This window comes from Silurus aristotelis (genome assembly GCF_946808225.1).
Source record: "Silurus aristotelis genome assembly, chromosome: 7".
Classification (NCBI taxonomy): domain Eukaryota; kingdom Metazoa; phylum Chordata; class Actinopteri; order Siluriformes; family Siluridae; genus Silurus; species Silurus aristotelis.
The window spans coordinates 24,925,042-24,952,381 of record NC_139580.1 but is presented as its reverse complement, the minus strand read 5'-3'; the positions used below and the strand labels follow the sequence as shown (position 1 = coordinate 24,952,381).

General features: G+C 37.5%; 2 protein-coding genes across 9 annotated transcripts in view; both read left to right on the top strand.

Moving 5' to 3' along the window:
• The window catches only part of LOC310728659 (fatty acid desaturase 2-like), a 114,072-nt gene extending 108,578 nt beyond the window's left edge, over positions 1–5,494 (top strand). Inside the window, exon 14 of the mRNA XM_083546433.1 lies at positions 5,484–5,494. The gene's annotated coding sequence lies outside the window, so the exon portion shown is untranslated. The remainder of the gene's footprint in view (positions 1–5,483) is intronic.
• myrf (myelin regulatory factor) overlaps positions 1–18,744 on the top strand; it is a 32,293-nt gene extending 13,549 nt beyond the window's left edge. For 2 of the 8 annotated variants that reach the window (XM_083546227.1, XM_083546225.1), the window contains 22 exons: positions 111–211; positions 303–417; positions 960–1,155; positions 1,343–1,419; positions 1,527–1,637; positions 2,018–2,108; positions 4,695–4,895; positions 4,981–5,089; positions 5,225–5,334; positions 5,975–6,135; positions 6,219–6,291; positions 6,540–6,622; positions 6,757–6,825; positions 7,427–7,510; positions 8,524–8,591; positions 9,941–10,060; positions 10,461–10,676; positions 10,816–10,909; positions 11,348–11,410; positions 12,740–12,845; positions 12,942–13,016; positions 16,255–18,744. In XM_083546227.1, the coding sequence (XP_083402353.1) occupies positions 111–211; positions 303–417; positions 960–1,155; positions 1,343–1,419; positions 1,527–1,637; positions 2,018–2,108; positions 4,695–4,895; positions 4,981–5,089; positions 5,225–5,334; positions 5,975–6,135; positions 6,219–6,291; positions 6,540–6,622; positions 6,757–6,825; positions 7,427–7,510; positions 8,524–8,591; positions 9,941–10,060; positions 10,461–10,676; positions 10,816–10,909; positions 11,348–11,410; positions 12,740–12,845; positions 12,942–13,016; positions 16,255–16,350 (2,419 nt within the window). In that variant the 3' untranslated portion in view covers positions 16,351–18,744. Of the gene's footprint in view, positions 1–110; positions 212–302; positions 418–959; positions 1,156–1,342; positions 1,420–1,526; positions 1,638–2,017; positions 2,118–4,694; positions 4,896–4,980; positions 5,090–5,224; positions 5,335–5,974; positions 6,136–6,218; positions 6,292–6,539; positions 6,623–6,756; positions 6,826–7,426; positions 7,511–8,523; positions 8,592–9,940; positions 10,061–10,460; positions 10,677–10,815; positions 10,910–11,347; positions 11,411–12,739; positions 12,846–12,941; positions 13,017–16,254 lie in introns of all 8 variants that reach the window. The other 6 variants (XM_083546226.1, XM_083546224.1, XM_083546230.1 and 3 more) reach the window with 5 other exon arrangements.
• Positions 18,745–27,340: the final 8,596 nt, after the last annotated feature.

Below are 27,340 nucleotides of genomic sequence, written 5' to 3'. Positions count from 1 at the left end.
AAAATATATTAGCATACGAGTACAGACAAATATCTTAATGAGAACAGTACATACAGCTTGAATAAATTTGAGGTATTGTATGTGTATATGTGTGTGTTTGTGTGTTAAAGTAATATCCCAGTTCACCAAGCAAAGAAACGAAAGCACTCTGATTCTCCTAACAGCACTCTCAATGCCCAAATACTTAGCGGCATTATCAAGCAAGAACCAGGTACACACCTGCCTCACATGTGCCATAATTTCTGCAGACCTTACCGAACCTTTTATGACAGGTTGTTCTTTATTGCATTTGTGTCATTAAGGTTTGATGCAAGATGCCGAGAACTCATATTTGGACCCAAACTACCAGTGTATTAAATGGCAGCCACACCAACAGAACAAATGGACTCCGCTATATGATGCCAATGGAAAAGAACTGTGGGTGAAATTCCTGTAAAAAAAAATGTGTTGTTTCACTGCAACCTTTTACATGCTTTTGGAATTACATATGTTATTCTATGTTGAAGTACAGAGATAGAGAAACTGAAATGTGCGTATGTGCGTAGTGGGTTTATAAAAGATAGATGGATTTAATGGGGTGAAGTCGATACTAAAGGCAAAATGAGTGAGTGAGACAGAAATAGAAAGAGAGAAGATGGAGAGGACTAGGAATTCCATTGAGGTGAGCTCTGTGTAGGAGTTGAAGCAAGAGTAGTTTCGGCTGACCGGAGAAAGGCAGAAAAGGGCAAATGAAAAAAATAAGTCCAAAAATTAGGAGAGGAGAAGGGAACGATATATATGCAGCAATGATAAAGGAGCATTTTGTAGGGTAAATGATTGTACATGTCAGAAAACCACATATATACGATAGTATAGCTGTGAAAAGTGCTGTAAGAAAATGAGAAAAGAAAAATATGCAAAAAAATATTACGGTTTGTGGTAGAATTAATATATTTTTGCCTCTGTCTGGACCTTTTCAGGCCAATGCCAACGTACAAAGTGGATGCTGACAAAGGTTTTAATTTTTCTTTGGCTGACGATGCATTTGTGTGCCAGAAAAAGAACCACTTCCAGGTCACTGTTTACATCGGCATGTTGGGAGATCCCAAATATGTGAAAACAAGTGAAGGGCTGCAACCAATTGAATGCTTCTGTCTAAAACTTAATGGAGTCAAGGTGAGAAGTGATGAGTACATTGAAACAAATGTCATGCTGTATGGATGATATAAAAGATTGTAATCTTTTAGCTAATAACAATTAAAAAAAAAGATATATATTGTTCTTAAATGTTTAATTGTTTGGGTTATTTATTTACTCATAACCTGAAAAAAGATCTGTTCCCAAAAATATTCTGACTCTACAGTTAGAAGCCATGAACCAGTCCATCAATGTGGAACAGTCTCAGTCTGACCGCAGCAAGAGGCCATTTAAACCTGTACTGTGAGTTTCCTGTTACAACACAATGCCAATATTGCAGAAGATATTTCTTTTTACAAGGTCTCACAATTACTGGTGTTTAATTGGCATGTTGCTGTTGTATTCCGTAGGGTTACTTTGCCTCCGGAACAAGTAACCAAGGTAACAGTGGGTCGACTGCATTTCAGTGAGACTACAGCCAATAATATGAGGAAAAAAGGCAAACCAAACCCTGACCAGAGGTATAAATCACATTCACACAAATTGCACGTAATCAACTTCAGTCAAAGGAGTCACATGATGCAACTCAATGCTACAATCATGCGTTCAATAAAATTCTTATTTATGGCATTGGGCAGCCACCCTTTTCCTTAGTGCCTTACATTTATTGTATAAATAAGCAGCTATGGGGTTAAGGCTCAGGCCTTGCTCAGACGCCCAGAAGCAGCAGCTTGGTGTGGTCAGGATTTGATCGCATGACCTTTGGATCCAAAAGCCAATGTCATAAACACCAAGCTACCACTTCCCATCCAAAAAAAAATAAATAATAATAAAAAAAAATAATAATAAAAAAAGGATGACTGAATATGACCAATGACTAAAGCTGTGCTTGTCTGTACAGGTACTTCATGCTGGTGGTGGCTCTTCAGGCTCAATCCCATAGTCAGAGCCATACGGTGGCAGCTCAGGTGTCTGAGAGGATCATCGTCAGGGTAACCGCTGTCAGTCTGGCTGTGTCTGTCTGACCAACCTCCTCTTTTCATTGTCTGTCTCTTTGTCTTAGTCTTAACCTAATTAGCTTTTTTCATGCTGACACCACACCTTATTGGTTTGTGTTTTGCACAAACCACTTTTATCATTCAATTATTCATTCATTCATCTTTAGTAAGTGCTTTATCCTGGTGAGGGCTATAGACAAGGGGATGCCAGTCCTGGAGGCGATGCCCATACATGGTTTAATTAGTATGAAAATCAGTCATCTGATATTCTTATTAAAAATTGTTTTATTAAAACTTTATTACCCTTTATCACGTCATGTCATGTAAGACGTCTGGGATACGTATGCTTCCCTGGTTCTCTAAGTAGGGAATAAGTTGGTAGCTGACACTATGGGGAACACCAGAGGAGTGATGATTGTCTGAAGAATGTATTTTTTCATGTGGCCTGTTTTCTGTCACAGCACATAAAATGCCATCTGTGTCATTACACCCCCAGATTTCTTCCAGAAAAGCTACACAGCACCCCGTTCCCAACATTCTCATTTATATGATTACTCGGCTATGCATTAGTAGCTGACTTTATGGGGAAACAGCACCTACTGCACCATGCTACCAGTGCCTGCCCAGAAAAAACTATAGTAAATGTGTTTGTGGGTAATGGCAGACATACTCAACCTTAGACGGTCTGCTCAACACTCCTGGCTGCCGTTTTACAAAAAAAAATTGGGAAAACTTACCTTCAGGAGGAACTTGCCTATCACCACAGACATGTCCTTTGACATGACATGTGTTGAGGCACCGCATTGCCCTAAAAGGTATACTTCTAAGTGAATGAACCCAGCCTGAGAAGACCTGCTCTTTGGCTCCATCTGAAAAAAGAGAGGACAACCTGCCACACCACCAGTGCTTGTTATTCTTAATGACTGTACACTACTTCTTGAGCTGACCCAATCAAATCCAGGGTCTCATAGACAAGAAATTCAGGGCACTTCTTCACTAATCCGGATACATTTAAAAACGTTTCGTTTAAAACGCTGTGTCCACACTTCAGTTCTTCAATTATTTTCTAAACGTTGCTCATTCACACTGAAACATCTGAAAAAGTGTATGTCCCTGTACTGCGCATGAGCAAAACGTAATACGCTTCGACCTGTGTCATTTCCACCTGCCCTTTATTTACTTTCCGGCTCTTTAAAAAGCTCTTTTAAAAATGTGTCATAATTTACGAAAGCCTGTGATGTGAAAACGCCGTTTTTAAATGTATCCACTTTGGAGGCCATGTGAACAGAAGACTAAAATGGAGCAAATATGCATTTTTTTTTTTTTACAAAAAATTTAATGTGGACATGCTCTTAGACACAATATGCTTGACCATCAATATCTCGAATCTGAACTTCCATAGAGTGGGATTGCATCACCAGAGATTTAGGATTATATGCAACCCCCAGTTTTTTTCATGATGGACCAAGGAACCCAGGATGACACATTTTGCAGAAGCTGCTATGCTACCAAATGGTTAGAAAGTGGTGTTTGCTGATAGCTGTGATAGAACAGGAAAGGGAAAAATATGCCTTTTCACATTGTAATGCTTCCTCAAGCTCAACCTGAAAGCTATTTGATCTTAATGTTCCTTGGCCTGAACAATGCGAAGCAGCTAATTCGCCTTTTTTCCCCTTCAAGAAAAATTTTAAGTTTCTCTCTCTGCACATAGTCAGAGACGCCTTTGGGTGCTTACGTACAAATCATGCATGTCTTTGCCTGTAATGATAAGAGGACACAGAGATTTTTCACTCTGTCTAAACACAATGCTCATTTTACTTTCGATTTTGTCCACCATCCAGAAGGAGAGAAATCCAGGGATGTAATGTTGCAAATGGTATTTTATGGTGCTTGGGATTTGTGTTCATTCTGCAACAATAGCGTTAGAGAGATGAGGTTAGTTGAGGAGGTGTTCAGTCAGTATTGGTTGAGGTTAGGGTCCAGTGCAGGAAACTCCAGGACTTCCACTGTGTTTTTTCTCATCCTGGAACATGATTGAGTTCCTTAGCACCACAAAAAAAAAAAAAAAAGTTACATCACATTAGCATACAGTTGTATGATTCCAACTTTGTCACAACATACATACAGGATGTGGGAAAGACTACATATGGGTGTGATGACCAGGTGTCTACAAACCTCTGGCCATATATTGTAGCAAAAGAATGTCTTTTCTTTAAACAAAAAAATATATACTGTATTAAGTCAAATTGCCTCCAGACTCAAAGCACTCACTTTTACACAACTAGTTTAACTAACTCACAAAACATTATATTATATTATATTATATTATATTATATTATATTATATTATATTATATTATATTATATTATATTATATTATTATAATTTCACTATTATATTCAAGAAGGTTCAATAATGAAAATAATTGATGTTTTATGAAATTATTTATTTGAAAAATAATATGTGATGAAAATGTGCATCTTATAGATATAATCTAGCAGTGACAGCAAAATGTGTTTCAAAATATTTATTTCCATCATGTCTCTCTGTCTCACACACACATATGCACAAACACACACAGGCGTCCAATCCGGGTCAGTTTGAGAGTGACAGCGAGGTGTTATGGCAAAGAGGTCAGTTGCCTGATTCAGTGTACCACCATGGCCGAGTGGGCATCAACACTGATCGACCTGATGAGGCTCTGGTCGTCCATGGCAACCTGAAGGTCATGGGTTCACTGGTACATCCATCTGACATCCGTGCCAAGGAGAATGTGAAAGAGGTGTGTGTTTACAAGCACAAGTTCATTTGTAATTTTTTGCTCATTTTTTCATATTTACACACTAAACTTGGGTGGCGTATTTTAGGTGGACACCACAGACAACTTAAAGCGAATTTCTCAGATGCGCCTGGTGCATTACCAGTACAAGCCTGAGTTTGCAGCCACTGTGGGCATTGACAACACTGCAGAGACTGGTAATCAATTATACATCGTAAAACCCTCTCTGCATGTTCACAAAGTTCTGCATGTGTACACCCGAACCAGAACTCCTTATGCATATGGAATTTCATGCATTCAATACTGCTAATATGTGTATGTGTGTATGCCAGGAGTCATAGCCCAGGAGGTCCAGCAGATCCTTCCAGAAGCTGTGAAAGATGGTGGAGATGTAGTTTGTACCAATGGAGAGACCATCTCTAATTTACTGGTAGTTAACAAGGTATTTAGACACAGACTCTCGTTCATACTTATGCCTTTATATTTACATAAACTAATGCATTCATATATTGCTGTGTATGGAATAGAGGTGTAGGATTATCGGCTGTGCTTATTTCTATCTCTGGTTTTAAGAGATTGATGGATATATTTTTAAATCCATGATGATCAAATCCTTCAGTGTTGTCTGAGCACATGCTTCTTTGAAAAAAAAAGACTCGTCTGGTTATTTTGACTTTTATACAAAGGATTTCATTTGGTCTCTATCACAATTTTGCATATTGTGTTAAAACCCATAATACGGACCTTAATGAATAATAAGTCAATCTATCTATAGTGTTATTGTTGCAGTATAAAGAATTAGAATCCCTGGCCTTAATTCCATGCAGTTAAACTTGAGATTAGCAGTCTCATGCGCTACCCACTGAGCTAGCCAGGCTTAAATGTGAATAACAATGTGGAAATGTGCAGTGCCAAAAATATTGATTAACATTCTAAGACATTTGAACCCCGAAATATATTTTAAAAGAATATATTGACAAATGCACATTGAATATTATTTGCATGTATGTATGTATGTATGTATGTATGTATGTATGTATGTATGTATGTATGTATGTACAGCATATGTGTGTTTCCCATAGGATCGCATTTTTATGGAAAATGTCGGAGCAGTGAAAGAGTTGTGTAAACTGACCGATAATCTGGAAACTCGAATCAACGAGCTTGAACGATGGAGTCGCAAACTGGCTAAACTACGCCGCCTTGACAGCATGAAGAGTACTGTCAGTGGGGGTACAATTAGGTCTGTGTGTGTGTGTATGCATTTTAGAAAAATCAGTGTGTTTGTCTTAGTATGGTAATAATCACATTTTATATTTATTTCAGCCTAACAGGAAGCTACTTTAGCAGAACAGGAAGTGGTCCTTTTAAGAAGAAAGCAGCCAAAACAGCAAATAAGGTATTAAGCTTTCTGGAACTGTTGACCTACACATAGAATTGCAAAGAATTAAGTGTTTGACAGGATAAGAGGAGATTATGGGAATACATGTCCATTGACACTATATATTGTTTATTACCAAAATAATTGTTAAGATATTTTTCTCTTGACTGTGTCATGACTTTTAAAGCATTTGAGTGATGTGGCATTGCAAATGATCAGATTTAGGGTGAGAAAATTAAATGAGTTAAAAATCTTTTCATTTGCAGAATGCCATTCCAGAGCAGGGCTGTTTGAGTCACAGGTTCCTGCAGGGCACCATACTGGCCCTGGTTATTATCATGGCCTTCAGGTGAGAGAGGAGAATGTCCTTCTAATGATAAAGAAGTAATTGAAAACTGTAACTTCTGTCAAATCTGCCAAATGGCTTCTAATTAAATATAATAAAAGGAAACCTTTTTTTTTATCTATTTTTTCTTTTCCTAGTGTCATCTCAATGTCCATACTGTATGTATTAAACATGCATCAGCACAGCAACATGGCTGAGGCAGATAGGTATGTGAATTTCAGAGTTTGAGTTGGACTACTATGCTTTAAAATATGTTATAATGGTTTAGTAAATCTTCCGGAATTCATTTTTATTTTTGGTTTGTTATGTGTGTCCCCAAAAAAGTACAGTGGCCTTCAATGTAGTGGTTTCAGTGTGTTTGCCCGATTAAACACATTGTCTAAACCAGTAGAGTGTTGATTTCTTTCTTGGTGGAGGGACCGGCATAATTCTCTCTTCTATTACAGTAATTAGCCAACCATTGGCACCAGTTAGCTCATGTATGCAGAAGAGGGCAGATACAGTAGCACTAGGACTACTTGACTTGACTTGACTGTACAGTAACACTACGGCTACTTGACTTGACTTGACTAGTAAAGCAGATAAAGCAGAAGGCTGGAAGGATGTGGTGTCTGGCTTTACATGTTTTAGCAGGAAGCATGTGTTTGCCCTCACGCTATAGTCATGAGGAAGAGGCTGGTGGGTGGAAATTGGCAAGTCACTCTAACTTTTAAAAGGAAATTGTTTTTTTTCTAGCCTTGTATAAATGAGTATAAATTAGATTTTCTGTCCTCTCTCATTCCTTTAGTTTTTCTTTCTCATTTGTAGTTCTATGTCCGCCTGTGTTTTCTCCATCTCCTGGATGCGCTTCTTCACTGCCACTGTCACTTTCTGTCCGTCCTTCTGTTTATGGTATGCTTTCCTTCCATTTTTCTGTTTTTCTGTGTCCTTTGTCCAGTACAGAATGAGGTATTTCCAGGCTCATTTGCAGAACTATCAGATAACATGGAAACATCTTTTACAAATTACATACTTTGGTCACAAACACAAAGGATATTAAGTCTCTCTTTCAGACAGAATTAACGAATAAATGATATTTTATGTTTAGCTTAAGTTATCCAATGTTTGTATAATGTATGTTACAGATGAATAGCAGATAATATGGTGAACGTATCTACAGTATTAAAAAAATCAGCTTTTTCACAGAGGGACAGCAATTCAGTCTCAAAATTTTAAAATATCCTCCATCTAAGGCAATTATGCAGTTGATCAGGTGGAATCAAGAAGTATTTGTGTTCAAATTACGAATGTATTTAATTTATTTGCATACCAGATGGCCATTTGTGCATTTGACCCTGTTAATAGTGATGGGACAAGGTTTGTAGATTGTTAGCTGTTTTAAAAAAGCATGCTTAACCCATATAATAATGAGTTAGACATTAGAAGAATTGCAAGTGAGACTGGTTGATTTGCTGATTTTGCATTCCAAAAAATGACACCTTTTCATTATATGACACTCTTCACTGCATAAAGTGCAATTCACTGCACAGCAAAGATGTTTGTTTGACCAAAAAGGTCAGAAGAAAATGACCAGATATTTGAGGTACTTGGGATACAAAATCAGAAGACCACATTGGATTCCACTCATGTCAGCAAAGAAAGAGAATTTGAGGCTTACACTAAAATACTTAAAGACAGCAATTAATAAATCACAGAGATCACTTTTTTTCTTTTAATGTGAAATTTAACCGAAGCTCTTGATCCGTATATACTTAATTTTCTGCCACAAGATTGGCTGGCTAGATAACTGCATGAATGTGCAGATTTATAGGTGAATCTAATAAATTGGACAGTGACACATGTAGCAAATACTGTATGTTTTGCAGATGTTGAGTGACTAATCTTTTTCTCTCTTTCTCCTTTAGGACTCGCTCTGCTCTTGGCTCATCTAGTAAAGCAGTTTATTCATTACCGATCTCCACAATCTCTTCAGGTACAAGTTTACAGATATACAGTGAGGAAAATAAGTATTTGAACACCCTGCTATTTTGCAAGTTCTCCCACTTAGAAATCATGGAGGGGTCTAAAATTGTCATCGTAGGTGCATGTCCACTGTGAGAGACATAATCTAAAAAAAAATCCAGAAATCACAATGTATGATTTTTTAACTATTTATTTGTATGATACAGCTGCAAATAAGTATTTGAACACCTGTCTATCAGCTAGAATTCTGACCCTCAAAGACCTGTTAGTCTGCCTTTAAAATGTCCACCTCCACTACATTTATTATCCTAAATTAGATGCACCTGTTTGAGGTGGTTAGCTGCATAAAGACACCTGTCCACCCCATACAATCAGTAAGAATCCAACTTCTAACATGGCCAAGACCAAAGAGCTGTCCAAAGACACTAGAGACAAAATTGTACACCTCCACAAGGCTGGAAAGGGCTACGGGGAAATAGCCAAGCAGCTTGGTGAAAAAAGGTCCACTGTTGGAGCAATCATTAGAAAATGGAAGAAGCTAAACATGACTGTCAATCTCCCTCGGACTGGGGCTCCATGCAAGATCTCACCTCGTGGGGTCTCAATGATCCTGAGGAAGGTGAGAAATCAGCCCAGACCTACACGGGAGGAGCTGGTCAATGACCTGAAAAGAGCTGGAAACACCGTTTCCAAGGTTACTGTTGGTAATTAGACGTCATGGTTTGAAAACATGCATGGCACGGAAGGTTTCCCTGCTTAAACCAGCACATGTCCAGGCACGTCTTAAGTTTGCCAATGACCATTTGGATGATCCAGAGTAGTCATGGGAGAAAGTCATGTGGTCAGATGAGACCAAAATAGAACTTTTGGGTCATAATTTCACTAAACGTGTTTGGAGGAAGAAGAATGATGAGTACCATCCCAAGAACACTATCCCTACTGTAAAGCATGGGGGTGGTAGCATCATGCTTTGGGGGTGTTTTTCTGCACATGGGACAGGGCGACTGCACTGTATTAGGGAGAGGATGACCGGGGCCATGTATTGTGAGATTTTGGGGAACAACCTCCTTCCCTCAGTTAGAGCATTGAAGATGGGTCGAGACTGGGTCTTCCAATATGAAGGGACAATGACCCGAAGCACACAGCCAGGATAACCAAGGAGTGGCTCTGTAAGAAGCATATCAAGGTTCTGGCGTGGCCTAGCCAGTCTCCAGACCTAAACCCAATAGAGAATCTTTGGAGGGAGCTCAAACTCTGTGTTTCTCAGTGACAGGCCAGAACCTATACATATATATGTATATATGTATATAAATAAAGATATGAGTTAGAGTCATGAGATTTCTTAAATGTTTCTTATAGACATGGACTCCACCTCTACAACTTTGCCAAAACGCCTTATCTGCTGCCCTCCAACAACTGCCATAAACAACCAATCAGCTACTGCCAGCCTACAGCCAAGCACCAACCAATCCTTATCAGGTAAATCCTTATCATACCACTTTTTAAATCTGTAAACAAAACTAAATGACTCAATGCTGAACAACGATTCCAAAAAATACAGAGTATTTAAATGTATTTTAGTGCAGCAGAAAGAATGAAAAAGACTGATTGACATTGCACCCACACCCCGGCTTTGCTTTTGGTGGAAGTGTAGTGCTGTATTTAGTATGTCTGTGGCCTAGGCTTGTTCTCTTACTTACACTCAGCCATTTGTTTAGCGAGGAAACTCATTTATGCTTTCATGCCATCAGTCGTCTTTCATTAAATATCCCATATATAATTAGCTCCTACACAAAGCATCATTCTCAAAAAAGCTGAAAACATTTCAGTGTATGCAATGACGTACTTATTTTAAATGTTTCTCTCTTTTTACTCTCAGTCTCCAGTAGTCCTGCTCCCACCATGGCCAGTGTAAATAGGAAGGCAAAGTCTCGTGGGTTGGATAAAGAAAGCAGGAGTAGAAACAGGCTGAGTCACACTTCCTCCCCCCTCTCCGCAAGCAAGACCAAAAAAACTCCTCTTCCCTCGAATATGGATACAGGAGGAAATAACCGTGTGCCTGGGCCACGCAGGCAACGCAGCACACACACTCAGGGTATCTTTCTTTTTCAGTTTAACTCATGCACACACATGCACTCACACACACACACAATATAGACACTTAAAATATACGAGTGTTGTTTCATAGTTTCACTATTCAATATTTGTGGTCTCAAATTGCTTTTTCCCCTTAGGTGGACATTTCCTGCCATCCCTAAATAAACTTTACATTGTTGAAACTAATCAGGAATTGAAGACACTGAACTGTGCCTCTTCACACAGTTGCAGGTCGGTCTTTTTTTATAAGTCTGTTTGTGAGATCTTTAATAATTTTTTCAGTTTCAAACTCTGGTACTGTAGTAACTGCGTATTCATATTTACTATTTCACACGGCAATACCTTCGATTTATGTCAATTGTATAGTATTTCCCATTTTGAGATTACAATAAACCAAATAGAAGATTATTCAATTTGCCAGTAGATCATGTCTATTTCGAACTAAACATTAGTAAATAATTATTCATATATTTGGTTAGTTCTAATGTTATAATAGGAAATTTAGGAAATTCTCTGACTACTAAGGTAGTTCCACTTGCAAAAATAGTATTTATTGCTAACCACAGTCAATCCTGTGTATATTCAATGCATTAGTATGTTTAAACCTATTTTTTGTAAAATTATTAACAGATGTCTCTCTCTATTCCTGCATATTTCTTCTGTCTCTAGCTACACTTTATTTCTGCACAGGAGTCAAAATTCATCAATGAATCATGTCACTCTATATATGAGGTCAGTGCATTTGGCTTTTTTAAGTGCTAGTGTGCTAGGGGTTTGAACGAGCTTGAATCGTAATTCTTAAAAGAGTATTTAATTTGCCATCGACAATATGAAAACTGTTTCAAGGTGAAAAAAAAAACCCTCTCTGCAAAATTAATTTCATTTAACAACCACATTAGGGACACAAGTGGGCAGCTGAAGCTATACAAAAATGTACAGCTTCATGCTTTTCAAGGCTGTTGTTGGTCATGAATACATATTTGCATAAAATCTGTATATCCTTTCGGGTGGAAATGGTAGCTCAGTGGGTAAGTTGTTGGACATGTTATCAGAAGGTCATGAGTTTAAATCCCACCACCACAATCCTGCCACTGCTGTGCCCTTTAACTAATTTATAAACATTAGATAATTGTAAGAAAATGTTTTGCCAAATCTTAATTTGCACTTGTCTGAATGAGCTTGCATTTCCACCATATTCAACTCCAGACTCAGCAGCGTCTAAAAACAAGTGGATCAGCCTCTTTGAGCTGGCATACACTACTGATCTGTCACTAAACTCACTGAGTTAAATTGAATACTGACGTTCAACCCGTTGCTCTGAAAGCAGCCTTTTGTACAACGTTGGTCACAAAGGAATCCACTGTGCCACAATACAAGTATTTTATCACAATTTTATTTTATGTTAAATGACAGGAAGTATAACTGATAATTCCTACCGTACGCCATTTCACTGTACAAGGACTTTCCTCTATATAACAGATGATAATTGCAACTTATATATTTATCCCATTATTCACTGTCACTTTATGCACACATACACGCACTGACAATTTGCACATTTAATTTCTTCTTCTTTTCTTTCTTTTTGCCAGTTTGAACTGTGTTTTTTATGCAACAATCTGCAATATTGTATTTATTTATATGAGTTAAAAATCATTTAATTACATTCTACTTTTTTTTTCTACTGTTTGTGTAACCTGCTACTTCTGTAATGCAATAATTATCCTCACGGGATCAATAAAGTAAATCTAAGTCTAAATGTACAAAAAATTCCCTTAAAAATATGTGGGATTAAAAAAAACACCTCTTTATTTCAATGTATATCAATTTAACTGCTCATAAACAGTAGTCCTGCGCCATTGATTGCAAAATTGGATCTGTACTTTTCCGGATTAAATTTTCAGCCATATTTTCTAAACTGTCCTTACTGTCTTACTGTCTTTTCACTGATTATTAAATGCTATAATAGTAACTTGTAAATATATTAGTCCACTAGCATATGTAGTACTGTACACAGTGTGTGACTAGCCTAGTGTATTTAGATGGTTGCTTTTCTTTCAGGTTCTCTGAAATTGTCTGGGTGTGGCAGTGTAGTATCACTAGAGGGCGTCTTTGCCCAAACCACACAGACATGGATTTTTCTGAAAGCAAAGATTCTTTCACAAAGGTAACAATTTGTTGAATATGTAAACCACATTTTATATAAAGTGCTTTTAAATCGATCTCTTTTTAAAAAAATGATGCCAAATATTTGACATTTTAGGGGATCAGTCACTTGTGGTCTCTTCCACTGGGATCATCCCAAGATGCTGTCTACCATTTCCGGGTGTCAGTCTTTGTAAGTACACATTATATATTATACACTGCCTGGCCAAAATAAAAAGGTCACCAACTGAATTCAACTAAGCCTTTAGCCTTTAATTGAACAATTACTTTATTGATTATTGTGTTTCTGCTGTTAACAAGCTATTTGACCCTAACTGATGCAGTGAGTAGCTTTTAGTTATGGGAAGATCGGATCATTTTAGCAAATTGTTTCTTTGAATCTCGTTCATTAAAATGAAAAAAAGCTTTTTTTTTTTAATTTAGGTCATTTCGTTTCATTGCTAAGAAATAATATAAAATGTTACATTTTCAATAAGCAGATCCCACAACACGTCTACATACACAAACGTTGACTATAGTTCCAATAATGAAAATATGACATTGAAGCTAAGGACAAATTATAATAAAGGCCATGAATGGTTCACATCTCATATCTCCTGGTCTGTGGTGTTAGTTTTTTTAAATAAATGAAAGTTGGGTGAAAGCAAAAAAAAACACCAGAAAAACAGATTTAGATGTGAAATTAAGAGCATTTCCACAGGCACAATGCAAAGACAAATCAAAAGATTGGAACTAAACCTTAAGAAAACTTCTTTATTTACTAGGGATAATAAAGATTGGACTCTGGAGCGATGAAAAAAGGACATGTGGTCTGATAAATTTACCCTGTTCCAGATAGATTGTTTTTCGTCCCTGATGGCACAGGCATATTCCAAGATGGCAATGCCAGGATTCATCAGGCTCAAACTGTGAAAGAGTGGTTTAAGGAGCATGAGATATCATGTTCATACATATACTGTATATGAGAATTCTCTGGATTAAATACTTATTTTAAGAAGAAGGAGGATCATAGGATGACATATTAGAGTGGAGAAAGGTGCAAACAGGGGGACTATGTTCTATGTAGGAGATGCAACCGGAAGGAGATTGGAGACTGTAAGGTGTTGGCGGGGGACAGTGTAGCTAGACAGCATCGGATGGTGGTCTCTAGGATGGTTTTGGAGGTAAGGAAGAAGAGGAGGAGAGTGAGGACTGAAAGAAGAATAAGATGGTTGAACCTGAAGGAGGACGAGGTCAGACAAAAGGCTCGGTGGTGGTGAGGAGGTGCTGGATGATTGGGCAACTACTGCAGAAGTGATAAGGGAGGCAGCTAAAAAAGTACTTGGTGTGACATCCGGAAAGAGAAAGGAAGACAAAGAGACATGGTGGTGAAATGAGGAAGTGCAGGAGAGCATAAAGAGATAGAGGTTGGCAAAACAGAATTGGGATCGACAGAGTGATGAGAAAAGTGGGCAGGAGTACAAGGAGATGCGGCAGCAGGTAAAGAGGGATGTGTCAAAAGCCAAGGAAAAGGCATATGAGGATCTGTATGAGAATTTGGACACAAAGGAAGGAGAAAATGATTTGTACTGATCGTCCAGGCAGAGGGATCGAGCTGGGAAGGATGTGCTGCAAGTTAGAGCAATAAAGGATGGAGATGAAAATATGTTGACTAGTGAGGACAAAAAGATGGAGGGAGTATTTTGAGCAGCTGATGAACAAGAAAAATGAAATGGAGAGAGAGAAGGTTGGCTTGTGTGCAGATGGTGAAGCAGGAAGTGGATAGGATTAGAAAGGAGGAAGTGAGAGCAGCGATTAAAAGGATGAAGAGTGAAAACCCAATGATATACCGGTAAAAGCATGGAGATGTTTAGGAGAGATGGCAGTGGAGTTAGGTTGTTCAACAAGATTTTAAAAGGTGAGAGGATGCCTGAGGAATGGAGAAGGAAAGCGCTGGTACCGATCTTCAGGAATAAGGGAGATGTGCAGATCTGCAGTATCTACAGGGGAATAAAGTTGATCAGGCACACCATGAAGTTATGGGAAAGAGTAGTGGAAGCCAGGCTGAGAGAAGAGGTAAAAATTTGTGAGCAACAGTATGGTTTTATGCTGAGGAAGAGCACCACGGATGGATTATTTGCTTTGAGAATGTTGATGAAGAAGTATAGAGAAGGTCAGAAGGAGTTGCATTGTGTGTTTGTGGATTTAAAGAAAGCGTATGACAGGGTGCCGAGAGAGGTGTATTATTGTATGAGAAAGTCAGGTGTGTCAGAGAAGTATGTGAGGGTGGTGCAGGACATGTATGAGGACAGTGTGACAGCAGTGAAGTGTGCAGTAGGAACAACAGACTGGTTTAAGGTGAAGGTTGGACTGCATCAAGGATCGACTCTAAGCCCTATCCTGTTTGCAGTGAAGATGGACAGGTTGAGAGACAAGGTCAGACAGGAGTCTCCATGGACTATGATGTTTGCGGATGATATTGTTATTTGTGATGAGAGTATGGAGCAGGTGGAAAAGAGCCTGGAGAGGTGGGGGTACATGCTGGAGAGAAGGGGAATGAAAGTCAGTAGATGTAAGATAGAGTAAATGTGTGTGAATGAGAGGGAGGGAAGTGGAGAAGAGGTGGAGAAGGTGGAGGAGTTCAGGTACCTGGGGTCAACAGTGCAAGTAATGGAGAGTGTGTTAGAGAAGTGAAGAAAAGAGTGAGGAAGGGGGGAGTGGCTGGAGAAGAGTGGAGTGATTTGTGATAGAAGGGTATCTGCAACAGTGAAAGGGAAAGTTTATAGGACTGTGGTGAGACCTGCAATGTTGTATGGATTAGAGACAGTGGCATTGAGTAAAAGACAGGAGGCGGAGCTGGAGTTAGCAGAGCTGAAGATGTTGAGATTTTTGTTGGGAGTGACGAGGATGTACAGGATTAGCAATGAGTTTATTAGAGGGACAGCGCATGTAGGACATTTTAGAGACAAGGTGAGGGAGGCAAGATTGAGATGGTTTGGACATGTGAAGAGGAGGGACATGGGGTATATCAGTAGGAGAATGCTGAGGATGGAGCCACCAGGAAGGAGGAAAAGACGAAGGCCAAGGAGGTGGTTAATGGATGTGGTGAGGGAAATCATGCAGGTAGTTAAGTTGAAAGAGGCAGATGTAGAAGACAGGGGGGTATGGAGATGGATGATTCGCTGTGGCGACCCCTAATGGGAGAAGCCGAAAGAAAAAAAAGAAGAATTCTATGGATAAAAATAAAAGTTACATTGCATAAGCTTGTCAAAATGATGCATCGGTGAAGGTGTGCCCTAATTAAAGCAATAGGCGGCCCAACACAATATTCATGTGTGACTTTTCTGGCCAGGCAGTGTGTATGATTTTATCTCTATCATTTTGGGAACTTTAAAGAAGCATGCTACTGACCCACTCTTCCTTTTGCACAGGGTGAGGTTGGCTGTTCTGGGTCTGAAAAACAGAAGATAAAGGACACTACACTATTCATTAATTACTATTTTATTATTCAAAGCAGATGCACTTAAAGGGGAATGTCTTAAAAAGTCAAATATTGGTTTTCTCCTCATTCCCTTGTTTGAGCCATTTTCATGACCTTTTTATTTGTGATGTTGTAGTGTAGATTTTCTCAAAACACTTCTCTTAACAATAAGAGAAGGTGACTGAAACTCAATTGTCAAACTAAATATGCCCTTTTACCCATTTTACCTATATGAAATATTTAATTCATAACAGGATTACTCCTTCCCCTGTGATATAACTGACACTGCATAGACACAAAAAAAAAGAGGAAAATTGTATTATACTATTTTCCTTTCCCCAGTTTAACCTATTCATATTATTAGTGTGAATCCTTCATTTGAAAATGTAAATATAGTGTACATTAAAACATGTATTAAGTTACAGTATTAAGACCACTACTATACCTTTAAGAATGAAACCTACAAAAGAACATCACATGCATCTTCCAAGGTATGAGCTACATATTAAATGTACATAAGATGTGTACCTCATAGACAATGCAATGTTTGATCCAATACCTTCTTCTCTTAAAATGAAAGCCATCATATAATGCATTGATGATTTGCACTGCTTTCATATCTGATACAAGTGTAACTCTATAAAGCATAGAAGAAAATGCCACACAATGGACATTTGCTCGTAACTACTAGGATAACTGAATAATTACATGCATGATTTTTCTATTCAAGATTTAATACCAACCCTCTCAAACGATGTGTTTCTATTTCGTAATGCTTGTGTTTGATACATTGCCGGCCTTGTTTTGTTTCTTTTGTTAAAGAAATTAAATATAGAATACAGAAAGAACAGTCAGCTGACTGAGCCTGATAGTTAATAATAATAATAATAATAATAATAATAATAATAATAATAATAATAATAATAATAATAATTAATAATAATAATTAATAATAATAAACCAATGATGATCATTATTATGAGGGTATATTGTTATTATTATTATTATTATTATTATTATTATTATTATTATTATTATTGTTAGTGCTGTTTTCATGTTATGTCTTAGACACTGACACCGTACTATTATAGTATCGAAATAATCACTGGACCTTAAAGAAAATCACTGGATTTAATAATAAACTGGAACACACTGCATAAACACACTGGAACAAACCCCCTCAATGTCTACTGTCTCGAAAACACTGGATTACATTGGTGTTTGGTTTGATGATGAAATAATTATTTCTTTGTAAAAGGAAGGTCCATGGTGCCTTCATTGTCTTATTAATTAAATAAATTAAATAGTTGTGAATATAAATGTACAAAATAATGTTTTACTACTTGCAAGTTTTATTAATTTCTTTAGACTTCTTATTCATTTATAAACACATTTTTATATTTACCTTTTTCTGAGCCTTTAACTTTCTCTATCTCTTTTTTTTTTATCTCCCCCAAAGATGCAAATATGCGTTGAAATAAAAAATATATGTATACAATGTCTTCTATCTTTATGTAAACCTTTTAATTAAGCACTATTATATATCCAAAATTTTGCTTTTTTTATGCTCTAAGTACTTATGTCTAAACAGCATGTACAACAGATTCTCAAGATATATATGCGATATTTCCAAGCAATAAAAATAAGCCATAGCAGACTGTCAAGGATTAAATATTAAATTCCTGAACCATGTAAATAATGCCTATTAGACAACCACAATAAAATGACAATATGAATATGTACTGTAATGGCAAATGTAGTTTTCTAATTCTGATACTTACTTAAATAACAGTATGTAATCAATGTGGATCAGCTGATATATGAGAAGGAAAGGTGAAGCTTATTCAGAAAACCAATGGGAGTTTTTCACAGCAGCAATTTTTACTTTTAAGTGTTCTTACCAGTAAATACAGTAGGCAGCTTCAGACTATGCACTGTAAATAATATTATATTCTAATGTCTTCATATACATGCACCTGCTTCTAATGTTCTAGTGAGAATGCAGTGTGATTGTTTTTAATAACAGTTTGTAGTAATCAGCAATTATTATGTCAATTACTTTTTGTCTTTTTTTTTTTACCCATTCTTTAATATTGTAATAATATGTAAGTTCAATTTAGTACATTAAATATAGCTAAATAAGGTTTGTGTCAACAGTTAATAAAAAAATTTAGACAAACAAAATTATTGTTGTTTTGATTTCATTATTAGTACATTTCAAACAAGCCAATGTATAAATCATACCTCGTGGTTTGAAGCCAAGTGTGCACTAAATTGTAACCAAACTGCTTGTTTGAGCTCTTTTTATTTATATGAATTTGGCCCTATATTTTTTAAAATCTTTTATGTTGACACTCATTTCATGACCACTTAAAGTCTTTGTATGGTTATGATGAAAGTGTGCAGACTCCATGTAATGAATGCATGCAAATATGATTAAATATTTCCTAAATTTTTACCTGTGTATGTGTAAATGTTCTGAAGATATATTTCCACTTCATGTGCATAGCTTTTGTGACCCTTAATGTGTTTGTGTATATAACATTGATTTAGCCTTTACATTCCTAATTGAGATTACACATTAAACTTGATATTTTAGTTTAACTGATTGGGAAGGGGTGGCTTACTGATTAAAATGTTGAACGTCTGATCGAAATATTGTAAGTTTATATCCCAACACCACCAAGTTGCCATCTTTGGTCCATTAAGCAAGGCACCATATACATATATAGTGTATATGTATAAGGCCAGGATTTGTGGACACCTGACCAAAGCACCCATATGTATTCTTTGGTCTTATCTATTATCACAATGTAGGAAGAATGTAATTGCATGGGATGTTTTTTTATGCAGTGATTTTATCATTTTCAGTCATTAAAACATTGTACAAACTGTTCCAACATAGCAATGCCATTTTGCATAAAAACAAAGCTTCATGAAGACATGAATTTGCATGGTTGGGGTGGAATAACTTCACTGAACACTTTGGGATGAAATGGAACAACAAATGTCTCACCTGGCGTTAGTGCCTGACCACACTGATGTAGCAAATTGGATACAGAATCTCACAAAAGTGAGTACACCCCTCACATTTCAGCAATCATTTTAATATATGTTTTAAATGAACAATATTGTAGAAATTAAACTTTGATATACACTATATTGCCAAAGGTATTGGGTCATCTGACCTTTCCTGCTATATGTGGTTCTTTTCCAAACTCTTACCACAAAGCAGGAGGCAGTCAATTGTACAGGACATCTTTAGATGCGCTATAATAAAATGTTGCATTTACTTGAACTTGGAAACCTAAACCAAATTCAAATGAAAACCAAAGGAATCTTGAGTGGCCTGCTATAGAGCTCTGATCTCATCCCTATTGAACACATTTGGAAAGAATTGGAACGCTGACTGCACCACAGGTCTCCTTGCCTACATTAGTATCTCTTTATCATAATACCCTTGTGGCTGATGAACACAACTATCCATAAGCACACTCCAAAATCTATTGCAAAAGCTTCCCAGGAGAGTGGAGGGAATTATTAGAGCAAATTGGGACTAAATGTTGAATGCAATGCTCAAAAATCACAGACCATATTTATGACCAGGTGACCGAATACTTTTGGCAATATAGTTTTTTTTAGAGTAGTCAATGTGCAGCTTGTATAGCAGTATAGATTTACTGTCCTCTGAAAGTAATTGAATGTGAAAGATGGAGTGGCCAAGTATGTCTCAAACCTTTACCCTATTGAGCACCTGTGGGGCATCCTTCGAGCGGAAGGTGGAGAAGCACCATGTGGCTAACATCCAGCAGCTCCGTTATGTAATTATGAAGGAGTGGAAGAGGATCCCAGCAACAACCTGTGCAGCTCTGGTGAATTTCATGACCAGGAGGATTAAGGCAGTGCTAGATAACAATGGTGCTCACACTAAATATTGACTCTTTGGACAGTTGTGACATGTTTACTTAGGGTGTGCTCACATTTTGTTGCCAGATATTTTAACAATAATGCCTGTATGTTGAATTATTTTTAAAAGACCGTAAATCTGTACTGCTATACAAGCTGCAAATTGAATAAAAGATATCCAACTTTCATTTCTATATGTGAGGGGTGTATTTACTTTTGTACACAATCTTGACACAAACTCTTTCTCAGAATAGATAAAACTTACTAAAACAGGAAATGGGGAACAAATCTATAATGGTATGTTTGTGTCGCAAGCTTTTGGTTAAAATATTGCATGTGTATTGCAGACAATCACGAAAAATAGTTAAATAAGATCTTTCAGAATTTGCCAAACTAGGCAAAGTCTTCAGAGAAAAAGCAAATCAACAAATTCTAACCCACAAACAAAGACGACTTAAGCCAGGTAACTGGAGAAATCTCGGGAAACGGACGACACAACAGATGAGCAAGCAAGAGACAGGTACGAAAAAGTGAACATTAAATACGCAAGGACTAATGTGATGCCGGTGGAAGCACTTCGGTACATTCTGGCGACATCTGGTGGAGAACAATGGGAAACACAAGGAAAGAAAAAACAAAAGCCAATCTGAAAACCCCCAGATCCTGACAGGATTTCTTGTAATCTCATCAATACCCCAAATGTAGAACAGAAGCTGAACATCAATTTCAAAATCCTCTTTAAAAGGAAAATATTACACTTCTATTTAAGGGACATAAAATCTAGCAATGCATCATTTAACTCTATGCATCAAATCCCTGCACTTTTCCTTTTCTTTTCTTTCTTTTCCTTTCCTTTCCTTTCCTTTCCTTTCCTTTCCTTTCCTTTCCTTTCCTTTCCTTTCCTTTCCTTTCCTTTCCTTTTCTTATTTTATTTTAGAACCCCCACCAATTAACACTAAACAATGACTGCTAAATTTGTGACATTATTGCAAAAAATATTCAATTATAAATGAAATACAGCACCTGTCAAAAGTTTGGAAATACCTCATTTGGGTAAAATGCAAAAAAACACAAGAAACATGCACATCATTAACTGGAAGAAAGTTCTGCTAACAGTTTAATACAACTGAAGGGGTCTCATGTACAGCAGGCCAAGTGGAATAACACTGGATGCAGCTGCCATAAGCCCTAGCAGTTTTTGGAACTGCTTGACAGTGAGAGGCGGCTCATGACCTTCCTGACGGCCGTAAGAATGACCACAATGCGGGCAGGGGAAATCTGCGCGTGCAAAGTAGTCAAATCCCATATGACACAGAGATAGTGGTTGAACGTTATGTTTCAGCAAATGCGTTTGCTGTTTTGGTAAAGATATGGCACACCGAGCACTGGCCATTGTAGGCGTTAGCCTTAAGTGGCCGAAATATAATGCCGCAAATGGGAACCAGTTATCCTAAAAATCTGAGCTAGTTTCTGCAAAGATATGGCACAGTACCCCAGGAAGCAAAGACTTCTGGCCCTAATTTGGCATTTAGTCAGCACTGCCATAAGGCGTGCAAACAGAACATGGCTTGGTTATGGTGGAGATGGAACCATTTTTAAGGCGGCAGACAAGATATGGGCCAGTTGTTATGTGTGTTATTTGGGCTAGATGTAAAATATAGAACTGTGGGCCACATACAGTGAGGAAAATAAGTATTTGAACACCCTGATATTTTGCAAGTTCTCCCACTTAGAAATCATGAAGGGGTCTGAAATTGTCATCGTAGGTGCATGTCCACTGTGAGAGACATAATCTAAAAAAAAAAATCACAATATATGATTTTTTAACTATTTATTTGTATGATACAGCTGCAAATAAGTATTTGAACACCTGAGAAAGTCAATGTTAATATTTGGTACAGTAGCTTTTGTTTGCAATTACAGAGGTCAAACGTTTCCTGTAGTTTTTCACCAGGTTTGCACACACTGCAGGAGGGATTTTGGCCCACTTCTCCACACAGATCTTCTCTAGATCAGTCAGGTTCCTGGCCTGTCGCTGAGAAACACGGAGTTTGAGCTCCCTCCAAAGATTCTCTATTGGGTTTAGGTCTGGAGACTGGCTAGGCCACGCCAGAACCTTGATATGCTTCTTACAGAGCCACTCCTTGGTTATCCTGGCTGTGTGCTTCGGGTCATTGTCATGTTGGAAGACCCAGCCTCGACCCATCTTCAATGCGCTAACTGAGGGAAGTAGGTTGTTCCCCAAAATTTTGCAATACATGGCCCCGGTCATCCTCTCCTAAATACAGTGCAGTTGCCCTGTCCCATGTGAAGAAAAACACCCCTAAAGCATGATGCTACCACCCCCATGCTTCACAGTAGGAATGGTGTTCTTGGGATGGTACTCATCATTCTTCTTCCTCCAAACACGTTTAGTGGAATTATGACCCAAAAGTTCTATTTTGGTCTCATCTGACCAAATGACTTTCTCCTATGACTCCTCTGGATCATCCAACTGGTCATTGGCAAACTTAAGACATGCCTGGACATGTGCTGGTTTAAGCGGGGGAACCTTCCGTGCCATGCATGATTTCGAACCATGACGTCTTAGTGTATTACCAACAGTAACCTTGGAAACAGTGGTCCCAGCTCTTTTCAAGTCATTGACCAGCTCCTCCCGTGTAGTTCTGGGCTGATTTCTTACCTTCCTTAGGATCATTGAGACCCTACGAGGTGAGATCTTGCATGGAGCCCCAGTCCGAGGGAGATTGACAGTCATGTTTAGCTTCTTCCATTTTCTAATGATTGTTTCAACAGTGGACCTTTTTTCATCAAGCTGCTTGGCAATTTCCCCGTAGCCCTTTCCAGCCTTGTGGAGGTGTACAATTTTGTCTCTAGTGTCAGGGTTAGTGTCTAGTGTCTTTGGACAGCTCTTTGGTCTTGGCCATGTTAGTAGTTGGATTCTTACTGATTGTTAATAATAAATGTAGTGGAGGTGGACATTTTAAAGGCAGACTAACAGGTCTTTGAGGGTCAGAATTCTAGCTGATAGACAGGTGTTCAAATACTTATTTTCAGCTGTATCATACAAATAAATAGTTTAAAAATCATATATTGTGATTTCTGGATTTTTTTTTAGATTATGTCTCTCACAGTGGACATGCACCTACGATGACAATTTCAGGCCCCTCCATGATTTTTAAGTGGGAGAACTTGCGAAATAGCAGGGTGTTTAAATACTTATTTTCCTCACTGTATATCTTATCCCACAGTTAAAATTTTATTTCAGATATTTCAGATAGTAAGGTGATAATATTTTAATACACACATTTAAATAAGAAAAATGTATGGTAATTCAATTATAAAACCCTTTATAATCTACAAAAACATTAAACTTATTTAATATTTTCTCAAACTTTTCATGCACAATACAAAGTTTTTCTTCACTCTTTTTTTTCTATTTTTCACTTTTCTTTACTCTAAAAATTAAACTACAATCGCAAAAAAAAAAAAAAAATAAATAAATAAATAAATCTACCAATCAAGTCGCATCTAGAAAAGTGCAATGGTTCATGGGTTCGCAGTTTTTACTTCATTGTAGTGTTACACACTCAATCTTGTGTCTTTGTCTTTTTGTTAGATTTTCAAATATGTTTTTCTTCAGTTGAAAGTGTGCAATCTTGTGACGCCTAAACCACGATTGATAAAATGTAAAATAAAAATAAATCTAATGAGAAAACTACTTCCGGAACCAGCACTGTTGAAGAAATGGGCGAACACTAATGCACTCTTGATGCTGCACTTCACTAATCTTCATGAACTTCGTTTGGTAAGTGATAATTGGAAACATTTTTTTTATATTTATTTTGATGTTGCTTTTTGGATTGTAGAGTTAGAATGAGTTAACACTGTCGGAACGTTAAATGTTACATGTATCTTTCAGCGGCTGTGAGGAGTAACCACCTGAGGACACAGAAAAGGAAATCGATTCCTCCATCAAAAGATGAATATATCTGTAGTTGGATTCTTACTGATTGTTAATAATAAATGTAGTGGAGGTGGACATTTTAAAGGCAGACTAACAGGTCTTTGAGGGTCAGAATTCTAGCTGATAGACAGGTGTTCAAATATATCTGGCCATGGATAGGGATGGTGGCAGGAGAGAGAGGAGGAAGAGAAAAGAGCGTCAGGAGAATACAACAGGTTAACAGACTGTTTGGATGTTGAAGAGTTGTGTGCACAATGACACTTTGTTCATGAACTGAAACAAGTCAAGTCAAGAAGCATTTATTTTTATTTCAACCATATATAGCTAACGCAGTACACAGCGAAATGAGTCAACGTTTCTCCAAAACCCTGGTGCTAAATAAAACAACATAGAGCTACATATAAACATAAAAATGTTTAAGAGCTTTTTGAAACATGGCATTGACATTCAAGCATTGTTGTTTTATTTATTTTCTTTTTTCTTTTTTGACTGCCATTGTTGAATTGATAATGTTTTGAAAATGTTATCATGTACTGGATTTTCATTGGCAATATTAATAAATATGTAAATTGCAACGTACATAATTTCTAAATATTTCTTAATCACCTGTTGTAACATAACTCACTTAAAGCTTAGTGTGGCCCAAATAATGTTCATTTATGGTTTATTTGGTTCCTTGTTGTCCATGTGTCACATTAGGGCCAGTTATGGTTTATTTGGTTTACTTACAGTACATGCTGCAATGCTAAGGCTTACTTGTGGCCCAAATCTGGCAAACAGGAGCGGGCCGCAAAAATACCATCATTGGTTCTGGGCCGGAATTAAGGCAAGATTTGAGTGTTCTGGTTTGTTTTATTCATGGCTGACAATCAGCCATCTTTTGGCTTACTTGTGCCCAAATCTGGCAAACAGGAGCAGACCGCCCATGTGTCATCATTCCATACAGTATGTGGTCCAGTTAAGTGTCAGGTGCGGGCCTGATCTGGGCCTCAGATATTTTGCTATGTGGGATGAGAAAAGAGGAATAGTGTTCTTGAAGTTCAATGCCATCCTATAGACATGTAAATGTTATTTGTTTGTTAGTTTGTTGTTATGACATGTTGAGCTAAATAAGGGGCATCAAATGTAATTTTTAGGCATTTTATGAACATCTTAAGTTGTGTATATATAAATACATAGTTTCACTTATGGTTAGAAGCTAACTGCAGTGACCCTGGACTTAAACTTTGCTCATTGGCAAGTTGAATCTAATTTAATCTAATATACAGTGCATCTGAAAAGTATTTACAGCCCTTCACTTTTTTTCACATTTTGTTGTTACAGCCTTATTCCAGAAAAAGGATCAAATTTTTCTAAAAATTGTACAAACAATACCCCATAATAATAACGTGAAAATGTACAAATAAAAAACAAGAGAGGAAAACCTTTTAGAAATACAACCATCTCTGCATCACTCCACAAATCAGACCTGTATGGTAGAGTGGCCAGACGGAAGTCAATCCTCAATAAAAGGCACATGGCAGACTGCCTGGAGTTTGCAAAAAGGCACTTGAAGGACTTTCAGACCATGAGAAACAAAGATTTAACACTTTGGCCTGAATGCCAAGTGCCGTGTCTGGAGGAAACCAGGCACCGCTCATCACCTGGCCAGTACCCTAAAGTGAAGCATGGTGGTGGCAGTATCATTCTGTGGGGATGTTTTTAAACGGCAGGAACTGGGAGACTATTCAGGATCGAGGGAAAGATTAATGCAGCAACGTATAGAGAGAGATCTATGATGAAAACCTGCTCCAGAGTGCTCTGGACCTCAGACTGGGGTGACGGTTCATCTTCCAACAAGACAATGACCTTAAGCACACAGCCAATATAACAAAGGAGTGGCTACGGGATGACTCTGTGAATGTCCTTGAGTGGCCCAGCCAGAGCACACACTTGAACCTGATTGAACATCACCGTGGAGATCTGAAAATGGCTGTGTACTGACGCTCCCCATCCAATCTGATGGAGCTAGAGATGTTCTGCAAAAAAGAATAGGAGAAACTGCCCAAAATAGGTGTGCCAAGCTTTTAGCATAATATTTAAAAAAAGTTTAGAAAAATAATGAATTTATTCCATTTTTGAAAGGGTGTATCCACATAACAAAATGTGGAAAAAGTGAAGCACAGTGAATACTTTCCGGATCCACTGTAATATAATATTCTACCAATCAACATTAATTACCTAGTCTCTAAAAAATTAAAGTAAAATGTTTCTAGGAAAAAGAAGAGCTATTTATATGTATGCGTTATCTGGTTGATCATTGTTACACTATGTGGCCTACTGTATGTGTCCACTATGTGGGCTATGTGGGGGAAGTGGTAGGTCAGTGGTTATAGCTTTTTTTTACTTAACAGAATGTTGGGGGGTTTCAGCCACAGTATCGCCAAGCTGCCACTTTTGGCTCCTTGAGCATGACCTTTTACAATTTCTGCTCCAGGGATAATCTATCATGACCCTCTGACTCATGATGCGCTGACCCCAGTTTCCTAATAAGCTGGGATATGTGAAAAAAGAATTTCGCTGTAATGTATATGTGACAAGTAAATATCTTTCTTTTTTTAGTTGCAGTTAAGGTAAAAAGCATTTCTACAACATAAAAGACATTGTAGAGTACTTTGTACCTTTTCCAATTGTGGAAAAGATTTAATTAAGAAAAATGAAATCACATTATATTTGCTTAAAGCTGCTATAGTCAGAAAACCATAACAAACTGCCAACATGGACTTTCCCTAGTTCTGTCTGAAAGCTACTAGTTGAATAACTTTGAAGTGATTTAAGTAGCCTACAATATTGTCATTTGCACTACCATGCACTCTCACACTTTATGTACATTACTGATCTGTATCCCTATTTATTACCCACACTGTCTATACTGTCTCACATTGTCTGTATTGTCTTGTATAGTCTGCTTTTGTCTTGTCTTGTCTATTTTGTCATGTATAGGTTTTTATTTATGTCTGTACTTTTGAGAGTCACTAACAGCTGGAACCAAATTCCTTGTGTGTGTCAACACACTTGGCCATTAAATCTGATTCTGATTCTGATCTGATTCTACTGGTGTTTACTGCAGAGGCACACAATTAAAAACCTTGTTATTTTAGCTGAACTGCATAAACGTATGCTA